This window comes from Nelumbo lutea, chromosome 3 (genome assembly GCF_056320005.1).
Source record: "Nelumbo lutea isolate HS-2025 chromosome 3, American lotus-T2T, whole genome shotgun sequence".
NCBI classification, from domain to species: Eukaryota; Viridiplantae; Streptophyta; class Magnoliopsida; order Proteales; family Nelumbonaceae; genus Nelumbo; species Nelumbo lutea.
In genome coordinates, this window is record NC_142686.1 from 17752912 (window position 1) to 17774569 (window position 21658).

Consider the following 21658-nt stretch of genomic DNA (forward strand, 5'->3'; position numbering starts at 1 on the left):
GTAAGCAGTAACATCAACTCATCAAGACGGGAAGCTAACTTCACATGAACCAATTGAACATGGGTTCAGAATCAGAACCACTTAAGGTGTAGTTGCGTAATTATAAGTGTAGCACGTATCAAATTCAAAAGATTTTGATAAGCCAAATGGCCATATATAATATATATATTTATCAGGAGCCTCGCATCTCTAAAGCGCACACAGAATGGAAGGAAATGTCATATATTAGTACTTGTCTTCTTGTATCGTTCGTTCTTTTTCTCCGCCGACTCAGTCATCAATGAAATATAAATAATACTCACTTTTTTATGTAATTGCTAGTGGGTTTCCTGTTGAATAACTGGGAGCGCTTTAAGCATAGGGTATGCATTTATCTGTTGTTCAAATTCCCATTAGTCCGGACTATTGACTGTGCTGGAGGGAGAGTCAGGACCACAGACCTTTCTGGCTCCTACTTTTCCGTTTTTTCTTAATTGTCGTACGTCACTTTCAGGTGATAGAGTACCTCTTTTATAATACATTACATTCCAAACATGACTGAGTTGACATGAGAGGCTCAGACACTGACATTGTTATTATTCATTGAATCAGCAAAGAAAAAGAAGGAAGAAAAAAAAGATACGATACGAATCAAATCCCATTCGACAACTCCCCCACTAATATCGGGAGTCAATCCTGGTACAATAAAAGATACTTGTCCTTACTCCTTACTAGTCACTTTAGAGAAGAGAGAGAAGGCCAAAAAAAGGAAAAAAAAAATGAAGACTCCGTACTTTTCCAGAGAGAACCAAAAAATAAATAAAAAGATCACGGAAGCTTCTATCCGTTTCAGATCACTTTCGGCCAAATAAATATGAATGGTCAATTACACGTGATCGACCCATTTCTACGGTGGTCCCTTTTTTGTACATAATAATAAGCATCACGCACATGTTAGTGGGATGGATTCCCGTGAAAGTAGCCAAAGGGAGAAAATAGAAGAGAAAACTGGGCTTATAACTAGTCTAACCAACGCTGCGTTTAGTTGATTGATCACAGCTTCCGGATGAATTTCCTGCAGTTCAATCGGACGGTGGAGATCAGTCCTGAAGAAGATCCAAACCCCTTAAATCCCATAGTTCCTCCTCCCGCCCCCGGTCTCTTGCCCAGGGAAAGCAACATTTTTTACTGAAATTGAATCACCCTCTTCCCAGAGATGTAAATATTTGATCTGAAAATCAAACCAATCACCATGATTTCTGTGGAGAAATAAATGGAGCAGCCGTTCTTCCCACCTTGCTCTTTTGGAAAACGATGGCCAACCCCAAGTCTAATTTTCATGGCAATATACAAGAATTTATGTTTTCATCTCAAAAACGATACCAATGGCCTCTATGGTTATAAAGATCAGAAAGCCTCGGTCACTCCGAAGGAGCCGATCAAAAACCCATTCCTTTTGTCCTGCATTTCCTCTTTCATTCTTGTCACCTTCGTTTCCGTGGATATGCCATCATGTAAGAGAGAAGAAAGAGGCCACAAGTGCATGCAGGGGTGGAGGCAATCAATTGATAAATTATTAAAGTGATAGACATTGTACCCCCTCTGGAAGATTTCTAGGCAATGGGTGAGCAGTAACATATCTTTGGGGAAAGGCTTTCTGTGGAGTTGCAGATGTATCAGAGGACGATGAGGTCTCGGCCCCATCTGCATGGCCCCGCCCATGGAACTTGGCAAATCGATTGATGACAGAAAACCTCTCTAGATCTTGGCAATCCACTCTCAGATCTAAGATTGAAGCTCTCTTGTCCAATCTGCATAATCACAAAGAAAGCATTAAAAATATTATATAAAAAACCATAATTACCTTTCACTATTTCTAGTTACAAGTCTCCATGGGTGCATGAATAAAAACCAAGTGCAAAAGGTAATTTAGGCAGACTAGTGGTCTATCCATCAGAAAGCCAGGTCTAAGACATTAACCATTTGATATTCTTTGACAAGAGATTGCCACATTTCCCTTGTTCACCTATTCTATAATACCAAAAAAAAAGTAGGGCGCTTAGAATCAGATGATTGTTTCTACTTTTGTGCTATAGCTTATCCAGGAGGTTCTTATGCAAATATATAGTTCATATTGAACTCGCTCCATGCACATCAAAGTCAAGCTAATAAGGCTCCCTTGAGAGAGCTAGGAGAAATGGGAGATAGCCTTCAAACCCTTTTTTTGGGCAGAAGTAGAATTATCAAATAAAATCACAAACTTGTTGAGAACAAGGCCATCAATACAGATTGATCAAGCAATTAATCGCTCCACATGTAGCATTACTTTTAAACTTGTAAGCATTTTTATTGTTAAAAGGAAAACTTGTTATAATGCAAAAGCTGAGAGCAAGAATGGAAATTGAGAACAAGGCCATCAAAATTTTCTGGGCAATATCAAAACAAATAAGGAAAGGTACAACACTAAAACCCCTATGGTTCATACAGCTAATCAAGAGAGCTGAACCCCCAAAAGAGCACTCTATAAGTTCTACCCTCGACTAAGCTATCAAAATGAGATTTTTATCCAGAAGCATATGATTTTAACTACAGCAATCGAAAATCAGTCTCCCTAACATGATATTGCAGCACCAAAGAGCCCCCACCACCTCTATCATTCACCCTGTAATCACATGGGAATCTTGCTCCACACCCCAGCTAGAGAGTTTTTTTATATTCCAAGGAATACATCATACATCAATCACAGGTGCTAAAGCAATAACAGAAACTCTACTCCTATGGAGTTCGGAGTTCCCATTACTTATAGAATACACCCAATAAGAACACCCTCCCCCCGAATTCCCTACAGGACAATCAAGGTTAAACTCAAGCTCCAAGGATGGGAAAAAAACAACCCTTTAGTATCAGGGAGCAACTGACAGATGAAGAATCCATGCCAGTCCATCCTGTCACTAGATCATCAATAAAGAAGCTTCTAAAGGTGCAACGTGCAACCCTGATAGCATGAGAAACTTGTCCTAGACTCCAAGTTAAATAATGACTGCATGAAAATTTGTGAAAATCAAAAAAATGGAACCATTTACGGTCAAAGTTATCTTGTAAGTATGGCCAACCACCACAACTCTTATTATCAAAATAAAGGCTCAAAATTGGTGCAATTTTTTTAGTACTCAAAACTGATACTTTCCACAGTTGAAATTTAAGTGAAGCTTCTTCCAAGTTAATGCTTTTATTCATGGCATACCGATACCTCAACTTCATGGTGAAAATCCTCTTGTCCTTCCTGGAACGCCATTCAACTCTGTTCGTTCCAGAAATTGAATTGCATCTATTTTCTTCTATTCCTAACTATAGGATTTTCAAAGTTCAACTTTTCTAAAATATCCTATTACCCGAATAGGTAGCTATCCCATTATATATCATCTTAACAAGAAGATGCAAGCTAGCCTAATACTGAGGGATTCTTGGCATGTGTTGTATGTAAACCATTTTTTATCCCATAATCAATAAAGCTTATTGGTTACCAATACGTAGTGTTTCGGGGTCCCACCTATTTCAGGGGGTAGACAGGCCTTAAAACCAACCCCCCTGAACCAGTCTCAAAGAAAATAAAAACTGAAAAAAAAGCTAGCTTCGATACAGGTTGATATGCCTCATCTGGCATATCGGACTGTATTGATATTTTGAACCTTGCCAATATGGGCAGAATTCCAGGGGGTGCTTTAAGGCCAACACCTGGATGGTTGAAGCCTGAAGGCGTAATGTGAAGGACCAAAGAACATAAACATTTGCTGGACACCTCCACCTCATGGGTTCACCAAACTGAATTTCGATGGTAGCAGCATAGGCAATCCAGGGCCTTCTGGAATAGGGGGAGTAATAAGGGATGAAGCAGGAAATTTGTTGGCTATGTACTCTGGTCCGGTTGGGGTAGGAGACTCTTTGAGGGCTGAGATTATAGGAGCTATTTAAGGGATACAAAGGGCCAAAGAATTGAATATTAAAAAGCTGATTATAGAAGGTGATTCTGAAATTGTGGTGAATTGGCTAACAGAGGACAGTTCTATGCTCTGGAGATACAGCAATGAAAAGAGAAAATTCATTGTACATGGATAAAGAGAGATGCAAATGCATTGGCAGATGGTTTAGCTAAACAATGGGTAAACAGGAAATACTATGTTCTGGGCTGTTTTATAATTTGTAATTGTAATTGCTTCATGGTCAGAATGTACCTTGGGTAGTTGGGAGTTAAGACTATTTAGCTTACTCCCTTGTAATTCTGATTATCTAATTCCTTATTAATAAAAGTTCATTGCTATTGATCAAAAAAATAATGTGAAGGACCATGGCACCTCAGGTACCATACTACCATATTAGGGAAACAAGACATTTGGCTAATGAGATGGAAACAGATTTTAGTTGGATCCCCCAATCTTAACTCTCTCAGTCTCTTGCTGACTCTCTAGTTCAATATGGAGGGAGAAGAGAGACTAGTTCGAGTGATTGTCTTTTTGAGGAAATATGGTTTTGGTACAGACAGTGATATCTGGGTTTGGGGAGAGCAGGTAGCAGTTGACTCTGTTTGTAATCTTAAGGAATGTAGTGCTTATATGGCCCTATTTACATATTTCACTATCATCAATAGAATTTCACCAGTTGCCAAAATAAAAAAGCTTATGTGATGTCAACAAACTGGTGTTCGTGGAGTTTATTTTTCTATTTTCACCATTCTTTCTTTAATATTTCAGATAAGAAACCCTTCTATTTCCCCTATATCAGATTGAAACTTTTTCTTCTTTACACACAACATATACCCTAGAAGGATTTTTCTCCTTCACAACCTACATCCACAAGTCTAAAGATTATGTGATATTGCCTTTTCTCATTTGTATATTAGAAACGTGAGCAAAGAGACATTTATTTATTTCTGGCTGATAAAAAAAAGAGATTTATTTCTGGAATAGAATGAAAGACAAACAAGTGCATATTCAATATCATTATTAAGATGGAAGAGGGGAATAAAAAGGCATGCACAACACGGTAAAAATCAAAAACAAATAAATCAATACTAGTCTGAAAAGATGAAACAAGCCAGCCTAAATTGCATGTTTCTCATAATAAAGGTGTTCTCTACACCCATTCTTCTAATAGGGCTATCAGCCAAAAGGTTTCCAGACCTAGGAAGCATTCCAATGTTCTAAACAAACTGTTCAATCTTAAAAGAGCATGCCCCTGGCAACCTGATCAAACTTGGCTTCTCTGATTTAATTGCCAGGGCTCTTCGTCATCCATCAAATTAATTGTGGATGAATCTCCCTTTACGACCAGATTTCTGAAATATGGTAGAGAGATACACCCTTATGATCTCTGAAGGATCCACTTACACCTGATGCGAGCAATTCTCTTATATGAAGTGCCAAAGGCTCTAGAGCTATCAGATTGTGGCAGCATCCAACTCACAACTACCCAGGGGTCACCTTTCACTAAGAATTTATACCAAAGGAAAAACCAAATGTAAGACTTCAAATAGTGAGATAAGCTACGTCTTTAATGAATGCCCATCACCAATTGTTCCTGAATAGACACCAGTAAAAATTCCCCTATAAATCCCCTTTAGAAAAACTGTTTATACCATAGAACCCCAGATTACAAATAGAGAATTGGTCAAAATTCAATTTGACCCTATCATTTGCTGGTGGTTCCCATTCATTAGATGCTTTTTTAAGCATAACTACCTATCAATTGCCAGGTTCCAATGAGTCCACTGAGACCACTCTGAATTCTTCCTTGTTAGGAATCAGTTTACCCTTCACAATTGTTATGAAATATTTGAACCTCTTGGGTTGTATCACAAAGAATTCTTACATTCCATACATCCTGAACACTCCAAAGGGTTGCTATTCTTGTGCATTATCAAGGATCCCTCCCCCTTTAGCGACTGGTGAAAAGAAACAAAAATGCAAATATACCAAAGGTAGGTCTACTGCCTGATTCTTATGACAGCCAAACATAGGGAGGAAATGGCAAATGTTTTATGGACGATGTGGTCGTACAAAGGAACCTACAAGTCTCCCAAAAAGGAGTACACAAGGGCAGAGATATTGATTAGTATCATTTTAGCAAGGGTTGCCAATTAGATACACACCAGGAATGAGTTCATTCTCAGTGGAAGACTTTATTAGGGGTGGGTAATATGCATCCATAGTTTCATGCAACAGACAAACTACCCACTATATTAATCTGAATTTTGATGACTGCTCAATTTCGAAATCCAGAGAAATTAAAGACAGGTGTTTTAAACAGGGATTTTAAGCAGAAATTGAATGAAAAAGGTGCCAGGTTAGGGTGATATGTTAATTTCTAACCACAATCAAACACATGTGCAATCGCACATACATGCAAGGATTAAAATATCGATATGATATGCCTTGTATCAGTTTACATAGATAAACATGGATAAACCAATACACATATTTTAAAAGCTTTAAAACATTCCAAAGCCTACTCCCATCCCTCTAATGACTATAAAATAAATGAAAACAAGTGGAGCATCGGTGATATCGATATGCACCAATAACCAACTTTGAGTATTGGGCATACCAATATTTTAATCTTTGCATATATGTAAGAGAGATGATCTTCAATCCCTAAGTTCTTCTTAGAGTTACCGTTCAAAACAATCCACGAGGAAAAGCCAGGAGTAGTGAGTAAAAAAAATAATGAGTAACAAAATAAATGAAGAATAAGAACAACTTTAACTTTTCAAGTTGCCATACAAAGTACAAAGTTCATCAAATACATGGCACCACTTCAATACATCTATCATTGAGATTATCAGCCACCATGTCATTGAGTAAAAACCATATCATTGTCCATAAATAACAAAAAAAAGGTGAAAATTTTATAATCTAGACCCCCCTTTTCATCTATGAGGAAGAGATCTTATAAACCAAGAGAAAAAGATAATGAGATATCCCATGACACATTGACAACAGAGGTCTAGATGCATCTGGCATTCTTTGCTAGCTTCCAAGGGCTCAGATTTTCAAAAAGATAAAAAAGCAGCTTGTTGTAATACCCATGTAATAGACATCATGTATGTGGACAACATGAGTTCAAGCTAGGCACAATTTTATGTTAGGTCCAGCTATCAAGCAAACCTGGTCAATAATCTCTTAGACAATCTGAGAGAACAACAGCCTCCACCTTATAGGAATGCCAGTGCCAGATTTAGGAGAACCAACTTCACCTTTTAATTCTAAAAAATCCACCAATATCTGCTTAACCAATAACAGATGAAAACAATAACTGCCATGATCAAGCTTTAAGTTCCAGTCTCTAATGGGTTCTCACTTCCATGGAGTCACTCATACTCAAAAAAAAAAAAAAATGCTAACATCCTGAACCAGCATAAATGGATGTCCACAATTGATACAACCTGATTCCTTTGGAAAATATCTATTATAATATAAATTGCCATATAAAAATAGGAGGAATAAGATTTTCCTGCTGCAACCCTTTAAAGTTCTCCATTTGCATCTTACTCAACCTTCTCTTGTCCCAATGCCTATTTTCATGGGATTTCATATATGTATTACTTTCTCCCAACAAAATTGATGGCCCGATATACCTTTCTCGTGGTGTCATATTTGTTTCTGGAAATAATCTGAACAACTCTGGAAATCAACTGTGCTTAATGAATGTAAGAACTTGAAGCCAAAAAGAAACTGAAAGTTGCAATTTTCTACGGAGCAATATTTATCAAAAAAATCTGCTGAACAATAAACCCACAAATGCTGATCGTGACAATAATTAGAACCTTAGTTTCGCATGAAATGGCTTCTTACATCCAACCAGTGTTTGATCTTGGTAGGAAGAGACTAAACCAAAACTCCAATAATATCAAACACAGGCATCTAAACACATCATTTTTTCAGTCCCCTTGGATAGGCACCCAACAACTGATAAAGTTGACTTGAAAAACAGGTCCAAATCCTTCTTTAGCAAATAGAAGGTACATTTAAGGTCCAAACACCTTGAACAAAAGTACAGACTCATTCTGATAAATTTAAAAGCCAGAATAGGAGCTCATGGGAAGAATTACATGGCTTTATGTGCATAAAATGTTATAATGTCCTTAGAGACACCCAAAGGTCCAGCCTTAAAGAGTTAAGACGACACCCCCAACTAACAAAATGATTTAATTACGCATCCAACAATAGACAGTCAATTAATCCAGTAATGGTTCATTCCCCATCCTTTTTATCAGCAGTGGAGGTTCTTCAACCATTAGGCTTTAACAACTGCACAAACCATATGTTGAACCAAAAGCAGGGATGCAAATTCAATAGCTTTTAGATCAGCAACATGAGACTTTTCTCAATCATGTAAGCATCTTTCTACACAAAGAATTCAGTAACTTGTGAAGTTTGATGATTTTGAACCTTATTAATAGGAACATCTTATCATCAGAGCTGCTAGCATATTAAATATACCTTGGATCAAGAGTATCATTTAAAAGCAACCAGTAGAAAAAGCATCCCAACAACTTGAGAACTCAATCCAACACACTTTATAAGCCATACTTCTTGCCTCTAAAACACAAGAATCTATTGAATTCCCAAATGCATCTGGCATAGCTCATTAGGATATGAAGTTGTGAGAAGCAAAACAAGCCCGATGAAGTCCACCCTCGTACAGTTTGATGTGGATGGCCATGGCAATACCTAATAATTCTTAATCTGGCTATAACCTTTTTTTCTGAGTAACCGTACAACTCTAATTATTTGAAAAAAAAAAAAAGCATAGAATGTGTACAAACATTACAAGCAGGAAACCCTTTTGTGTTAGGCTAGCATTTCCTATCTAACTCTATTACAATTGCAGGCCTCAAATAACATGTTAATTCCCAGAGCATATGCTGCCTGTTCACACCTTGCTTGACCAAGACATTGGCCATTAGGAATCAGATGTCTTCCTCACTTGGATTCTAGCTGATCGCCGAACCAAATAATAATGATTAAACTCTACATTACAAGTTAGACTCCATGAAAGTCATGATAAAATATTTTTGAGCAATAGCAAATGAACCTCCAGCAGCAGAAGTGACCAAAACAGCAACTATACCTAGTAATTTGTTATGATTTCAAACAAGAAGAAAGGAATTTTTTTCTGAATGGCGTTTCCATGAACATTATCAAAACTCCCCATTTAGGCCTTGTTCCAATTGGTATAGATGGCATGGAGTTGCCACAAGCATAGGGACGCCAAAGTGTTCAAGAAACAAAGGCTGTAAGTTTTCAACACACAATCTCAGCCTATCCAGACCTCCGTCTTTATGTTTGCAAAACAAAAGAGTATAATGAAAATTTTCTATACCATTACCATATTGTATATTTGCAAGACTATATTAACTTACATATGACACTGATTCAATATCTTAAATTTAAACAAATAGAATTTTGCTGTCAACTATTTGGTGTCAAATTGACAATTCACAGGTTAGTATCAAACAAAAATAGAAGGTTGCTAGTTCATTCACTTGCAATTGTTATAAATAGAAATATGAGGCTTAAGAATAAATCCATAAATAGGGCATCTGCCAATGTAAATGAGAATAACAAGCACTGGGAACCATAACAAACTATGAACATCAATGACATCAAACCTCAACAAGACTACAAAAAAAGAATGTGGAACATGATGCAATGTTGTAAACTACAAACATGAAAATAAATGACAGATGGTGGCATCATTGAGAAGTGCCTAAGGCATCTCTGACATTCTGACTTGCAGAATAATTAAATGACTGCCAGCAAGAAAAAGAAAATTTCATAAAAGAAAACTGTGGAATTTGGTATTAACCTCAAAAAGTCATTTTCCAGTTTCCTAGCTTTGTTGACAAAACCTTCCATAGCTTTAAAGAGATACTGGCCACCAATTCGCTCAGAACTTTTAACCTTTTCAGATGTCCTGGATAAAATGTGAATAGCAAAACAATATTCAGAAGCCAACTTTTCCTCCAACTAAAATCATATACATGAATATGCATATACTAAGGAAAATATAGCACGCATCAATAGCAGACATTTGCATCTAACATTCTCATTAAAATGTACCATCACAAATGGTATTTCATATTCATTATTTGGGACAAACAAAAAGTTCTCACATGTCCGTACTGTCAACAGGCGCACGTGAATCACCACTTGCAGAGCAAGTGATCAGGCTGCATGCATCCCCTAGTGCCAACCTAGCAACATAGTATGTGACATTCTCGTAGTTTGAAGTGGCATCTGCAGAGAGCATTGCTGCTGGTGCAGGGCGAAGAAGTTGTTGCATTAACTGTGTTGTCAATATAAGTCTTCTCCTTGGTCGAACCACTGTTTGTCCATCTTCCATCATTTCAGCTTCATCTTCCATCTGCCATTAGAAACACAACATATTGAGGAATTATATTAAAGAAAACCTTAAAAAAAATCCAGTGTTAACCATTGAACTTAAACACACCTTCTCAATCAGCCGATTAGTAGCTTGTGCCCAATCTAGTTCAGATATGCTGTCAGCAATTAAACAAAATGCGTATTAAGGTATAAATATCAAGTGAAATCAAAACTCCAATCCAGGCCCCTATGGATAAACTTATAAATTAGAATGTTTTTTTTTTCGATAACAGAAATCGGAATGTTTTAAATAGTCATAAAAATTATCACTTAGATAAAGTTCTTATCATGACAATCACCTGATATTTTGAATCCTTTGGGAACCTTGGGTAACTTCTTTATGCCAGGATAGGAGCTCCGATGTTACACTCTTACGCTTCTTTGGCCTCACAACAGCCAGAGTTTGTTCACTGACATCTGCTGGCAAAGAATGAGAGGGAGACAAGTGCTCACTTGCAACTAAGGTAGTGCTTGTACTCTGCCAGATGCTACCAACCTGACCAGAATCAACAGCATTTGCTTGGTCTATTGAAGCATGCACAGGAAAACCTTCAGAAGGCTTTCCAAAGAAGAACTGCTGGGCAGCACTCTTTGCAGTCCTTCGTGCATCATACATTGGCAGCATCTGCCCATTTTTGAAGGTTCCATATTGCTCAAACCAGGAGGGTGCCATCTGCGGGCTAATCTGAGGATGTTCTGTTCTTGAAGATGCTATACTGAGATGGCTAGAATGGTTTTGAGAATCATTTCTACCAAATGCAACCATATCCTGAGAAGATACACGTTGGGAATTTGCATTTGCATTCTGATCTTCTCTTGCCTCTGACGAAAAACTAAGCATTTTGGTAGAGGTTGCATTAAGTTCCTTATCTATAGCATCTCTGACCATCGGATTGTATCCATACAATAATTGCTGCCCTGCCTTAGAAGCTGCTGCATGTTGAGTGTCTGGACCATAATTTGTGGGCTTAAATATCTTCATACCTCTCTTAACTGGGTCAGTCTCCACACCCTTCATGGCTTGTACTTGGTGCAGTAAGGAGTAGTTTTGGTGTAAAACATGTGAGGGTTTGAGAGAACGACCAAAAGCTTCAATTTCTCTGTTGGAAGCAGCAGGGTTTTGAAGAGGTCCATGCTCTGCTTGGGGGATTAATACTGGAGCCTTCCCATTCCTTCCCCTATCAATGTCTTGCTGGTGTGGCTGAAACAACAATGATCCAGAAGGAAGATGATTTGCATCCATGAATTGCTTAACCTTGGACTCTTGCCCTTGAGATGCAGCTGTTGTTTGTTGAGCTAGTCCAACCTTATCAGAAGTTACTTGTTGCCAGGAGCTTTCTTTCCTTGGTTGATCTTCACCATGAGAAAAGCGTTGAGAATTAGAACATATACCAAATTCAGAAGAACCATACCCTCCTCTCTTGGTATCTTGCTCACCCAGTTTTTGTGGAGTCCATGAAGACTTCTCAAGATTATTATTTGAAGAGTTGACAGGCGGAAAAAAATTAGGAGAAACTTTGTGAGGTTGACCACCAGAAGGTTGCTGGTTCCATACATTATGCAACATTGTTGGGTATGACTCATGTTGAGACATGCCAGGTGTGATAGAAGGCTGAGAGACGGACTTGGCCTCTGGAAATGGAATCTGTTGTCCTGAAACTCTCTGAAAGGAGTTTGTACTGATTTGTTGGGATGCATCTGCAGGAGAGGCAAGGTTAAAAGGTGGCATCCTGCCACCTGCACCAGGCAATGATGATTGAGTAGATCGATCAGATACAGTCCCATCAAGAGAGTCATCTGTCTGCATAAAACGTGAAGCAAGTCTACCGAAAGAAACATTGACAGATTGATCTTTGATCACTTCTCCACTTGCACCAGACATTAGCTGATTTTGAAGATGACTTCTAGGATATGGCAAAGATGTAAAGGCTTTAGATGAGTTCCCCTGCATATTAAAATTTGAGGTTTCATTGCCAACTTGTCCTGAAACACCAGATTTATTATCCCAATGTTCCCTCTGATTCATTTCTTGAGGCAAAGATTGCACAGAACTACCAGGATCCATCCGTGCCTGGCCCTTCTCTCCAGCCTCAGCATCTCCATGCCTTGAATTAAGATCATTATCTGTTTGTGAGGAATTCTGAGGAGAGAAAGCATGGTTTGATACAGGTAGTCGTTGAGATGGTGGAGCCAACCGTAAACCGAACCCTTGAGAAGTAGAAGATTGATTGGGCTGAACATGAGAAATAGATCCATCAGAAGCTTCTGCATCAGGCATCTCAGATGATGGATCACGATCAGAAGAATCAAATTGCATCTTGGTGTTGTGCTCCCTTGATTGGTCTACCTTGTGAAGAAGTTCAAGCATATTTTGGCTGCAATTGCCGAAATCAATTAAAAGTTTACAGGTTATGGTGTGTGATAATTGCAAGGTGATGGCACAAAATGTATCAAAGAAAAATAATTGAAGATAAGAAAGGAAAAAAAGGATTAACATACAAAACAATAACAAATTACTAACAACTCATCTAAATCCACTCATAAATTGAACAAAATCGACTGCTAAGTTTAGTTTAATCATTACATGATACACTTGCTAAGTTAGAAACAAATAACCATAATGTAGATTCACTGAAGAAAACAGCACTTATTATGTACAAGGATAATGGCTCATAAGCTTTAAAGTTCAATCAAGAAACAGTGGCCAAATCTCAAATGTCATCTACCTTGTCTGAGCAGTCCTGTTTGGAGAGTAAAATCCAGTTAATCTATCAAAAGATGAAGATGCATTAGCTGCATAGCCAGGAAGAATTCCTCTAGAAGGTACATCGTCTGGCCTTTTCATGTTTCCTTGAAAACCATGTAGCTGCCCCTACAAATCAAAGACCATTAAGATATGATAGCCAAATTAGAAAACTTGAGAAAACATAATTACCAGAATTATTCCTGATTATCAGTTTGGAAGTCCACCGCTTACCCTTTCCCTATCTGCAGCATTGTTAGAAATATGACCAACAAACTTTGACTGCCCAAAATATCCTTGCTCATGACTTTTCAGTTCTCGAGTTACCTGCTGGGACAGCATCTGGGAATGTGTGATTTGCTTCATGGTGTCAGTAGGTTCCACATTCATCCCCAAATTTCCCATAGGATGATACTGAAACCTGCGGGCAGGTACTTTCCGACCAACTTGACCAGATGACTTTTGGTTCACCGCAACTGAAGCATGAGAATCACTTGAACTTAACCACAAATTTTCTCTGGAAGTACCTCCCATAGCAGTTTGTTGGGCTTGGTTAGAGGTATAACCATCATTAGATATATCTCTCTGGTAGCAGTTTTCTCGCTTCTTTTCATATGTTTCAACTGAGGCCTTGTCAGAGACATTCATCAATGGTTCTGAAACTCGAGGAATCTTGTTAGGTGGTGGCTGGTAGTTTCCTCCAGTCTCATTTCCTTTATATCTTGGAGAATAATCAACAATATGCTTCCCATAATCAAACTGATGGCTATTGGAGGCATGTTGATTGACTTCCTGGTTGCTTTTTGCAGCAGCTGAATTTGGTAAAGCAATAAAATTGTTTGCATGAGAATCTTCTCTGTTGATCTGTGATATACCTGCTCCAGATTTTGCATGCCCATGTCCGCCAGTCAAATTAGGAAAATGAATCCCTGTGTGATTCCCATCAGCCTTCCACATGCCACTACTATTATCCCTTTGGGGTTGCATTGTTCTCTTATTGTCATTGCCCTGTGAATGTTGTGCAGTGTTTTCATTCTCTCGGATTTTTAATGTAGCATCTCCACTGGTTGATAATGATTCGCTTATATTCGATCCATTTGGCTTGTTAAATGCATGACCACCAATATTATATGATGGCATGCTCTGCTGATGGCTCCAGGACCCCTGAATGTTCTGAACATTTAATTCTGCCTCTGCAGAATGTATAGCAGCCCCAGACTGCTCATAAATCTGGCCAGCCCAAGAACCCTCTGAGGAATTTTCTAAATGTATAGGTGGTTGAACTTGATGATTACCATCAGTAAGTGGCTTTTGTTGAGGGCTCCGATCTAACCACTTGCTGCCTTCTTTTGGAGTCTGTTGAATTGAATCATGGGATGAATCAGGTTGTACCCTCTCGGTCTGTTCAAATGGAAATTTGATGCTTGACTGCTGGAAAACAGAAACATTATGGCTAGAGGGGCTCATATTGGAATCATTAAACAATGGAAATGGTCTTGAAGTTAAAGATGCAGCCTGTAAGTTGTGATCAACCCAACTTTGCTGCTTCCCACTGTCATTAAATGATGCCGGCTGATTTCCAGCAGACAATTCAGTCTTTTGGATATTCAAGCCACTCCACTCATCCTGTAGCCCAGTGTCACTGCTAGAAGTTTCTGCTACAGCAGATTGCATAAGGGCACTCCAGCTTCCACTTTGAACAGAAGGAAAAACATTGAAAAAACTGGGACCTTCCGTTGGATTCCCCAAGCCTACTGTACCCATGTTGCCAGTTCTTCCAAAAGAAGCATCCCAGATATTGTCATCTGAATTGAACAAAATCCTCTCTTCTGTCGGATCTAGAGGAACCAAACCCTGGGAAGGACCAGCCTGTGTCGTTGCTTTTTCCTGCAAGTTTCCTGACCAACCGGCTCGCTCATGCCTCGCTTGATATTCCTGCACTGGTGCATTCCTTGGAAGGGAATGCAACTGCTGGAAGTTACCAGATACGCCTCCACTACTCAAACTTTGAGCTGGAAAATTCCCAAACAAATTCTTCCCTTGAAAACCATGTTTTGAAACCGAATTGCCATCCTGCATGCATCCCTGATTTGTGAATACATCACCCTGAAAAGTATTACTAAAGGCTGATGTCTGCACTCCAGGTTTCTCTACTATGTTACCACCTGCCTTGGTGAAAATATCAGCAGAATCAAGAGAGATACCTTGGAGATTAGAATATTGACTAAAATTTCCTCTTGAGCTAGCAATGGGAGTTCCATACAGAGATTGGTCAGGCTGTTGAGGAACAAACCCCATTGAACGTAGACCCTGACCTTGCTCATTTGAGAACATCAGTCCATTAGAAAATCCTTGCAGAGAAGGAGATCCACTGTGTTGCACCATGTTAATATTATTAGCCATAAACATCTGAGGTGTACTTGATGCTACTTTGGATTCACCCCCCATAAGCTCATTTGTCCATGAGTAATTAGAGGGATCATGAACAGGAGTTCCATTGATCAGGGCTGGCAACTGATCAGCAGATGACTGTTTCATGGAATTCTGTTGCCTTGCTTCATCAACATGCTGAAGCTGTTGCTGCCTCTGAAGTTCTTGCAGTTGTTTCAACATGATACGCTGTTGCCATAACTGTATGTCATTAAAACCAGGCTGCTGCCTCGGTCGAGGTTGAGGCACGCCTGGTTCTTGCCCCCTCATGAGCTGCTGTTGACCACCGAGAAAATCAAAATTAATAGGAGTTTCAGCAGTTTCCAACCGTTCTGAACTTCTGGTTACAGCAGAACTTTGTTCAGGAGCATTCCCTCCCTGTGATTCAAGGGTAAATAAGCCTCTTGATACTAAACTATGCCGATCTGACACTGTATCCTCTCCTTGAAACCTTTTCGGATTCCTTCCATGGAAACCCTGATATCCATGCACAAAGCCATTCAGCCTCAACTGCTGCCTTTTAGAAAGATCAGATTGAAGAGTTAATTGTGTAAAATTAGTGCCCAGTGGCAAACCAAAAGACTCCTTGATGTTTCCACTCTCAGAATCTGCAATTAGCAATGAAAATAAACAAAAACAATAAAAAACTATGGGCATAGAAATATGTGAATCTCCACATCAATCTTTGAAGTTTGTTCAGAGGATTTTTTTTTTTTGTGAGATAGAGAACAAATTAGCAGATAATGCAAATATGAACAAGTCTAAAAAGTCTGTCAAAAACATATTGAACTGAAGAGAAAAAGTGGAGAAACTAATGAAGCATGTGACAACAACCACTGACATTACCAATATCAATGGTATGGTGGTACCTGATTGTTGTACGTTAAAGCTCTTTGAATTTGAAATCGGAGTTGTCTCAACCAGCCTCTGGTGTCCACCCTGTGAATTGTTGTTCAGAACTGTCCAATTTCCACTTCCAGCCTGGGATTGATGTTGTCCCCGTGATAAATTATCTTGTTCCAAGAAATTACGAACTTTGTCTGTGATTCCATCTCCAATCATAGATAACCCAGATTACAAAATTTCGCAGTTGATACTTCTGCCAGGATAAAACTACCTTAAAGGTAGATAAGGTGAAGTTCAAGCCCTTCTTGTTCCCATAATTCTAGCAAAGGGCAAAAGGTGAGGCTGCAAATAACATATGCTCTATGGCTTACTATTTTTCCATATGGATTAATGTAAATTGCAAGTGCCATGCTCCCAATCCTCAAAGCCTCATCCTGGACAAGTAAGGTCAGATAATCAATAACAAACAAATACTACTTGACACAAGCATATATTCTACAAGGTGGCAAGATGGCAAAAAATTACAACAATCATATACTGTATTTTTGCGAGCTCTTTTGCTTGTTTGGTGACAGAGACCAATGGAAAAATTGATGGTTCAGAGGTTATTTGAACATCTTTCAATTTTGTTTTTGTTTGATAAATCATAAGTACTAATTCATGCTTCAATAACATTTTTTATGGATTGCCTTTTCAGTGATATACCAACTAGAACTATATAAACATAGTCATGTGCTGGGTTATAGGTATCAAGGTCACCGTGCCAGACACCTTTTCTTCTGTGCAACAACTGGGTTATAGGTATCATGGTCATGTCAACAACTGTCAACTCCTAATAAACAGTAAAGAAAAAAAAGTGAACCTACCATTAAGGATAGTTGGCACATGCTTCTTCATGGAATTATATCTGACCAAAAGCTCCAAGATAAAGCCTGAATGCAATGTGAAGAAATCCTCTTAACAAGGAAAAAAAGAACTGTTTTCAAGTTACATTAGCAAATCCAAGATGTTGCTGTAAAAAGAAAAAGGAAAGGAAAATAGGGGCGAAAATGGAAAATGGAAAATGAAAATGAAGCAATGGGTAACTATCTTTTCAATCATTATTTTTACCTCCTTCCCTCCCCATTGATCAAAGTGATGATGACAGTTATGAAAATCTAGATATCCAAAGGGAGTTTTCAATTGTTCATGTACCAAGGTCATCATCTTGAAATAACTACAAGCATAGATTATAAAACCCAAAAAAAACAGAAATTGACATGATAAAATGATGAAAATAAGAGGATATAAATGCATGCCTGCAAGGATGGACTGCCAGATTGGCACGCAAGGCAAAAGCTTGGCCACATGCTACCCAAACAGAAATGCACCCTGAGGAGTTTTAGTGGAAAAAATAAATTTGCAAAATATCAAGTTCAGGGAGTGCTTTTATCTTCGCGTGGTAGAGGAACCTCTTCAAGTTTGAAATATCAGGCTTGAGGCTTGTTGACAGAGTTCAAAGCCCATAAATCATCACAAAAAATTGATTTATGGACTTAGTTACGCTTGCTTCTGTAGTTTACTATTCGTACTAGAGAACTGGGAAGTGGAAACGTGGTGTCAAGCATTTCCATGGTTATCCCCATAAGTAGTAATCAACGAAACTATGTAACAACAGCTAATTTTCTATGGTTGTTTTATCAGAATTTGAGAGGCAAACGTTTTAGGCATAAGAAATCCCGTGAGGGAAATGAGAATCTTAACAGACAGTTGTCCCTTTTCACATTTTATCCCATCAAAATGGCAGCATCCATATAAATAATACAGAAAGATGAACTCTATAAGTCACATAGAAGGCATCTGAATAAACGTGAGCTTGACGGATACAGATTTTTTTTTTTTTTTTTTTTTTTTTGGGGGGGGGGGGGGGGTACAGATGAAATGTACAAAATTAAACAGGAATTTTTTGCTCTCCAAAATATAGGGCACAAAGGCAAGAATCAAGTACAACGAAATGCTTCCCTACCTGTCTCTCACCCGAGCAAGAACATAAGAAAGCATCATCTGTCCATTTCCTGTACAGAGAACTCCTGTACAACCCAATTCCCGTTACCCAAATCCAGACTCTACTCACAAAAGGGCTTCAAATTAAAGAACCCCTAAAAGGCTAACAGGAAAAGCACAAAACCAAAATATTCAAAGCGCGTAGTTGTGTACTGAGACTCTGTCGCTTCTAAACCAATTCCGGTAGGATCGAAGAGGGCGCACATAATTCGGACTCTAATTCAAGATTGAGACAAGAAAAGAGATAGATAAACACCACAAGCTTAAGTATAGATTCCACCCAAGTGAGAAACCAAAACCCCAGGGAGCAATCGTCCTAGGTCGCGAAATGGTGATATGATGGAGATAATTAGGGTTTCTGTATGGCTAGATGTTTACTTACTTGGTTGCTGAAGGTCCTCTAATAGCGATCGAAATCCAACCTTTGTAATTTCTTTCGATTTTACTGTTTTTAGGGTTTCCGTCGATGAAGAAATGAACCTCTTCTTTTTCGATCTCTGCGAGAACGGGGTTTTTCAGACCAGGGCAAAGATAAAGTGATCGAAATAATGCGAAATTTTTTCAACGAACTGGGGAACAATACATAGGTTCGGAACAAACCTTAGGTTCGTACTTCGAAGCTAACTGGCTTGGAAACCGAAGCTCTCCGTTAATAAAATAAAGGAAAAAAGATTGAGGGTAATGATCTACAGGAGCTGTCTCGTTGCGGAATCCTTGCGATCCCTGTCGTGTTGGCAATTGATTGGTCCTATTGTTAAGGCGCTTAAAATTGTTTTCAAACTATATCCAATAAGCGGTAAGAATAAGGATCAGACTATTTATATAGTATGACCGGTTACACTAAATCGTTACCGATGACCCTGGCGGGTGCTAATTTGATCCCATTTTTCTTTTCTCTTAAGCTTTTGGTTTTTCTTTAAAAATAAAATAAAATCCTATTTTTAGGCATCACCCTTCCCGCCGCCGAGTTTAGCAAATCAAGTTTGATGTGAGGGAGGTGACGGATGTTTAACGGACGTTATAATTTCCCCTAGGCCCTCTTCTGTCGAAGGAACGGAATCTTAACGGACGTTAAAATTTTCCTATTTGCCTTCTCATATTTCTCAAGGCTTCCACCACCGGCCCCATTAGTCCATCTCCTACTTGTATGAAGTTTGAAAAATATACGTACAGGTTAAATGCAGATTTCTGATTTCCACTGAAGAGCTACAAATATTTAAAAGGTCAAAAACTTACACTTTATACACTTATACCTTCTCACACATGGGCAGCTCACACATACATTTACCGTGCATTGGGAATATCTCCCATAAATAATAACTAATAAATATGGGAGATGTTCCCACTGCATGGTAGGATGTGCGTGTGAAGAGCATATCCAATCTCCCCATATCCACCTGTGATTTGACATCAATTTCAAGTTGGCACCTGCCCTAAATGTACTTTAAGCCTACAAATTCTAACATTGGGCTGAACTGTCATTCTCCCAAATATCAAAGGTTTGTATGAATTTATTGGGCTGAACCAACGGGGGCCCGTTGGGCCGAAAAACTTGGTCACAGATTTATTTCCGACCCTATGCCTCTGGGGTGGTAGGTTGGACTTACAGTCCATCAATCTACAAACAATTATACGTCCAGAACTCAGATTCACTATTCACCTTAGGATGCTAATATAACTGGGACATGACGGGCCTTTACATGCCTAACCCATCTTTCGCCCAGGTTTGTTCATTTGTGGAAGACAATGAAAAAGGCCCGCCCGATTCATTCATAAATACCGACTAAGTGGGTATTTGGTACTGTGGATGTTATCGGTGAGGTGTTTTCTACTGGAAAAAGCAGTGTAATACCTCACTAGAAATAGCTGGCAATGTTGCTGCCATGTAGGATAGCATGCAATGGTTCCATTTAAAGGTCATATCGGCAACGTTGCTGCCACGTTACATCATCATTGCAAAAAACACTAGCATTTTGCTCAAAAGACATTTTTTTGGTTTTACGAGCGGTTGAGTTATGCGGATTCATAGGCATTTCCGATTCTGCTTGTTTTTTATTAAAAATGGTTTAACCAAAATGGTTTTCTGACCATTGAAGCAGAATATCTTATGTGGTGCTTACATGAACTCGAAACGGGCATGCAAAGCCTTGGTACCAAAAAGCGCTTAAATTGTCATAAGCACCCACTACTATAAACCCATCATTAAATGAATCCAAATGAACTGCTAAGAAAATACATTCCAACATCCTATCAACATCATCTTGACACCACACATCTCATACATGGCAGGTCCCACTTTTATGATGAGGTGTGCAGTGTTAGATCAAATTGATAGGAGATCCCAGATCTCATTCAATATGTTTAAAGGATTAGCTCTGAGTATAGATCAGATTAGTTTAATATATTGGCTATCTATGGAACCAATGACAATGCCTCAGTAGTCATAAAAAAAAAAAAAAAAAATACATGGGTTCACACTGTTGTAAGAAGTTTGGGCATGCTTCCCTTGAACCAATTACAGGATATAAGAAGCTTTCAGCCCTATTGTTGGGCCCACAATTCCATCACCATGTAATGATCAAATACTTTGTAAATAAACCATACCACGAGATTGGTCCATATGTCTGATGAATTTCTTTGAATGGATTAAACGGATTAATGATATATATTAAATTGGACCAGTTCAGACTTAATGGCCGAAAGTATTTATTGGATTGGATTGGACCTGATGCATATATTGAATTAGATTGGATTAAATTAATATCTGGTCTATTGATAAAAGGTAAGAGTACAGGTCTCAATAGACCAAGTTAGGGTTGGAACCAATCTAAATTAAAACCAGTTTAGAATAGGTTAGACAGTCTAAACATTGATTTGAACTGATCCAAAACAGTTCAAAATATTAATCGGACTGAATTGGACCTAGAACCTAATCCATCTATAATAAACTCATATTGGACCGGTTCGAATTGGACCAGCAACTATATGTACTATGGTGTGATGGGTCATCACTGGTTCACAGCCCGCTAAACACCCTTTAAAGCATTCGAAATATTGTAAATATGTTGTAAAGTACATCTTATTTCTGGTTTTTAATCGGTATACTGGCCCAATGGGCTAGACTGAATTTGTCATGGGCCTGCAATCTGGTATTCACAAATAGGTCCAAATGGAG

At 38.6% G+C, this 21658-nt stretch overlaps 1 protein-coding gene across 4 annotated transcripts; it reads right to left on the reverse strand.

The window, feature by feature from the left end:
* Positions 1 to 619: 619 nt before the first annotated feature.
* LOC148863289 (uncharacterized) lies at positions 620 to 19033 on the reverse strand. 4 transcript variants are annotated; one of them, XM_088978225.1, is made up of 10 exons: positions 18866 to 19033; positions 17307 to 17372; positions 16464 to 16874; positions 13399 to 16202; positions 13148 to 13287; positions 10721 to 12796; positions 10489 to 10537; positions 10151 to 10401; positions 9844 to 9951; positions 620 to 1790 (listed from the first exon to the last, which is right to left on the reverse strand). In XM_088978225.1, the coding sequence occupies exons 3-10, from the start codon at positions 16654 to 16656 to the stop codon at positions 1556 to 1558; spliced, it is 5856 nt and encodes a 1951-aa protein (XP_088834351.1). In that variant the 5' UTR covers positions 16657 to 16874; positions 17307 to 17372; positions 18866 to 19033; the 3' UTR covers positions 620 to 1555. The 4 variants fall into 4 exon arrangements, with proteins under 4 accessions (XP_088834351.1, XP_088834348.1, XP_088834349.1 ...); XM_088978222.1 differs by having other exon boundaries at positions 13148 to 13293; XM_088978223.1 differs by having other exon boundaries at positions 13148 to 13293; positions 17307 to 17416; positions 18866 to 19004.
* Between the last annotated feature and the right edge of the window lie 2625 nt (positions 19034 to 21658).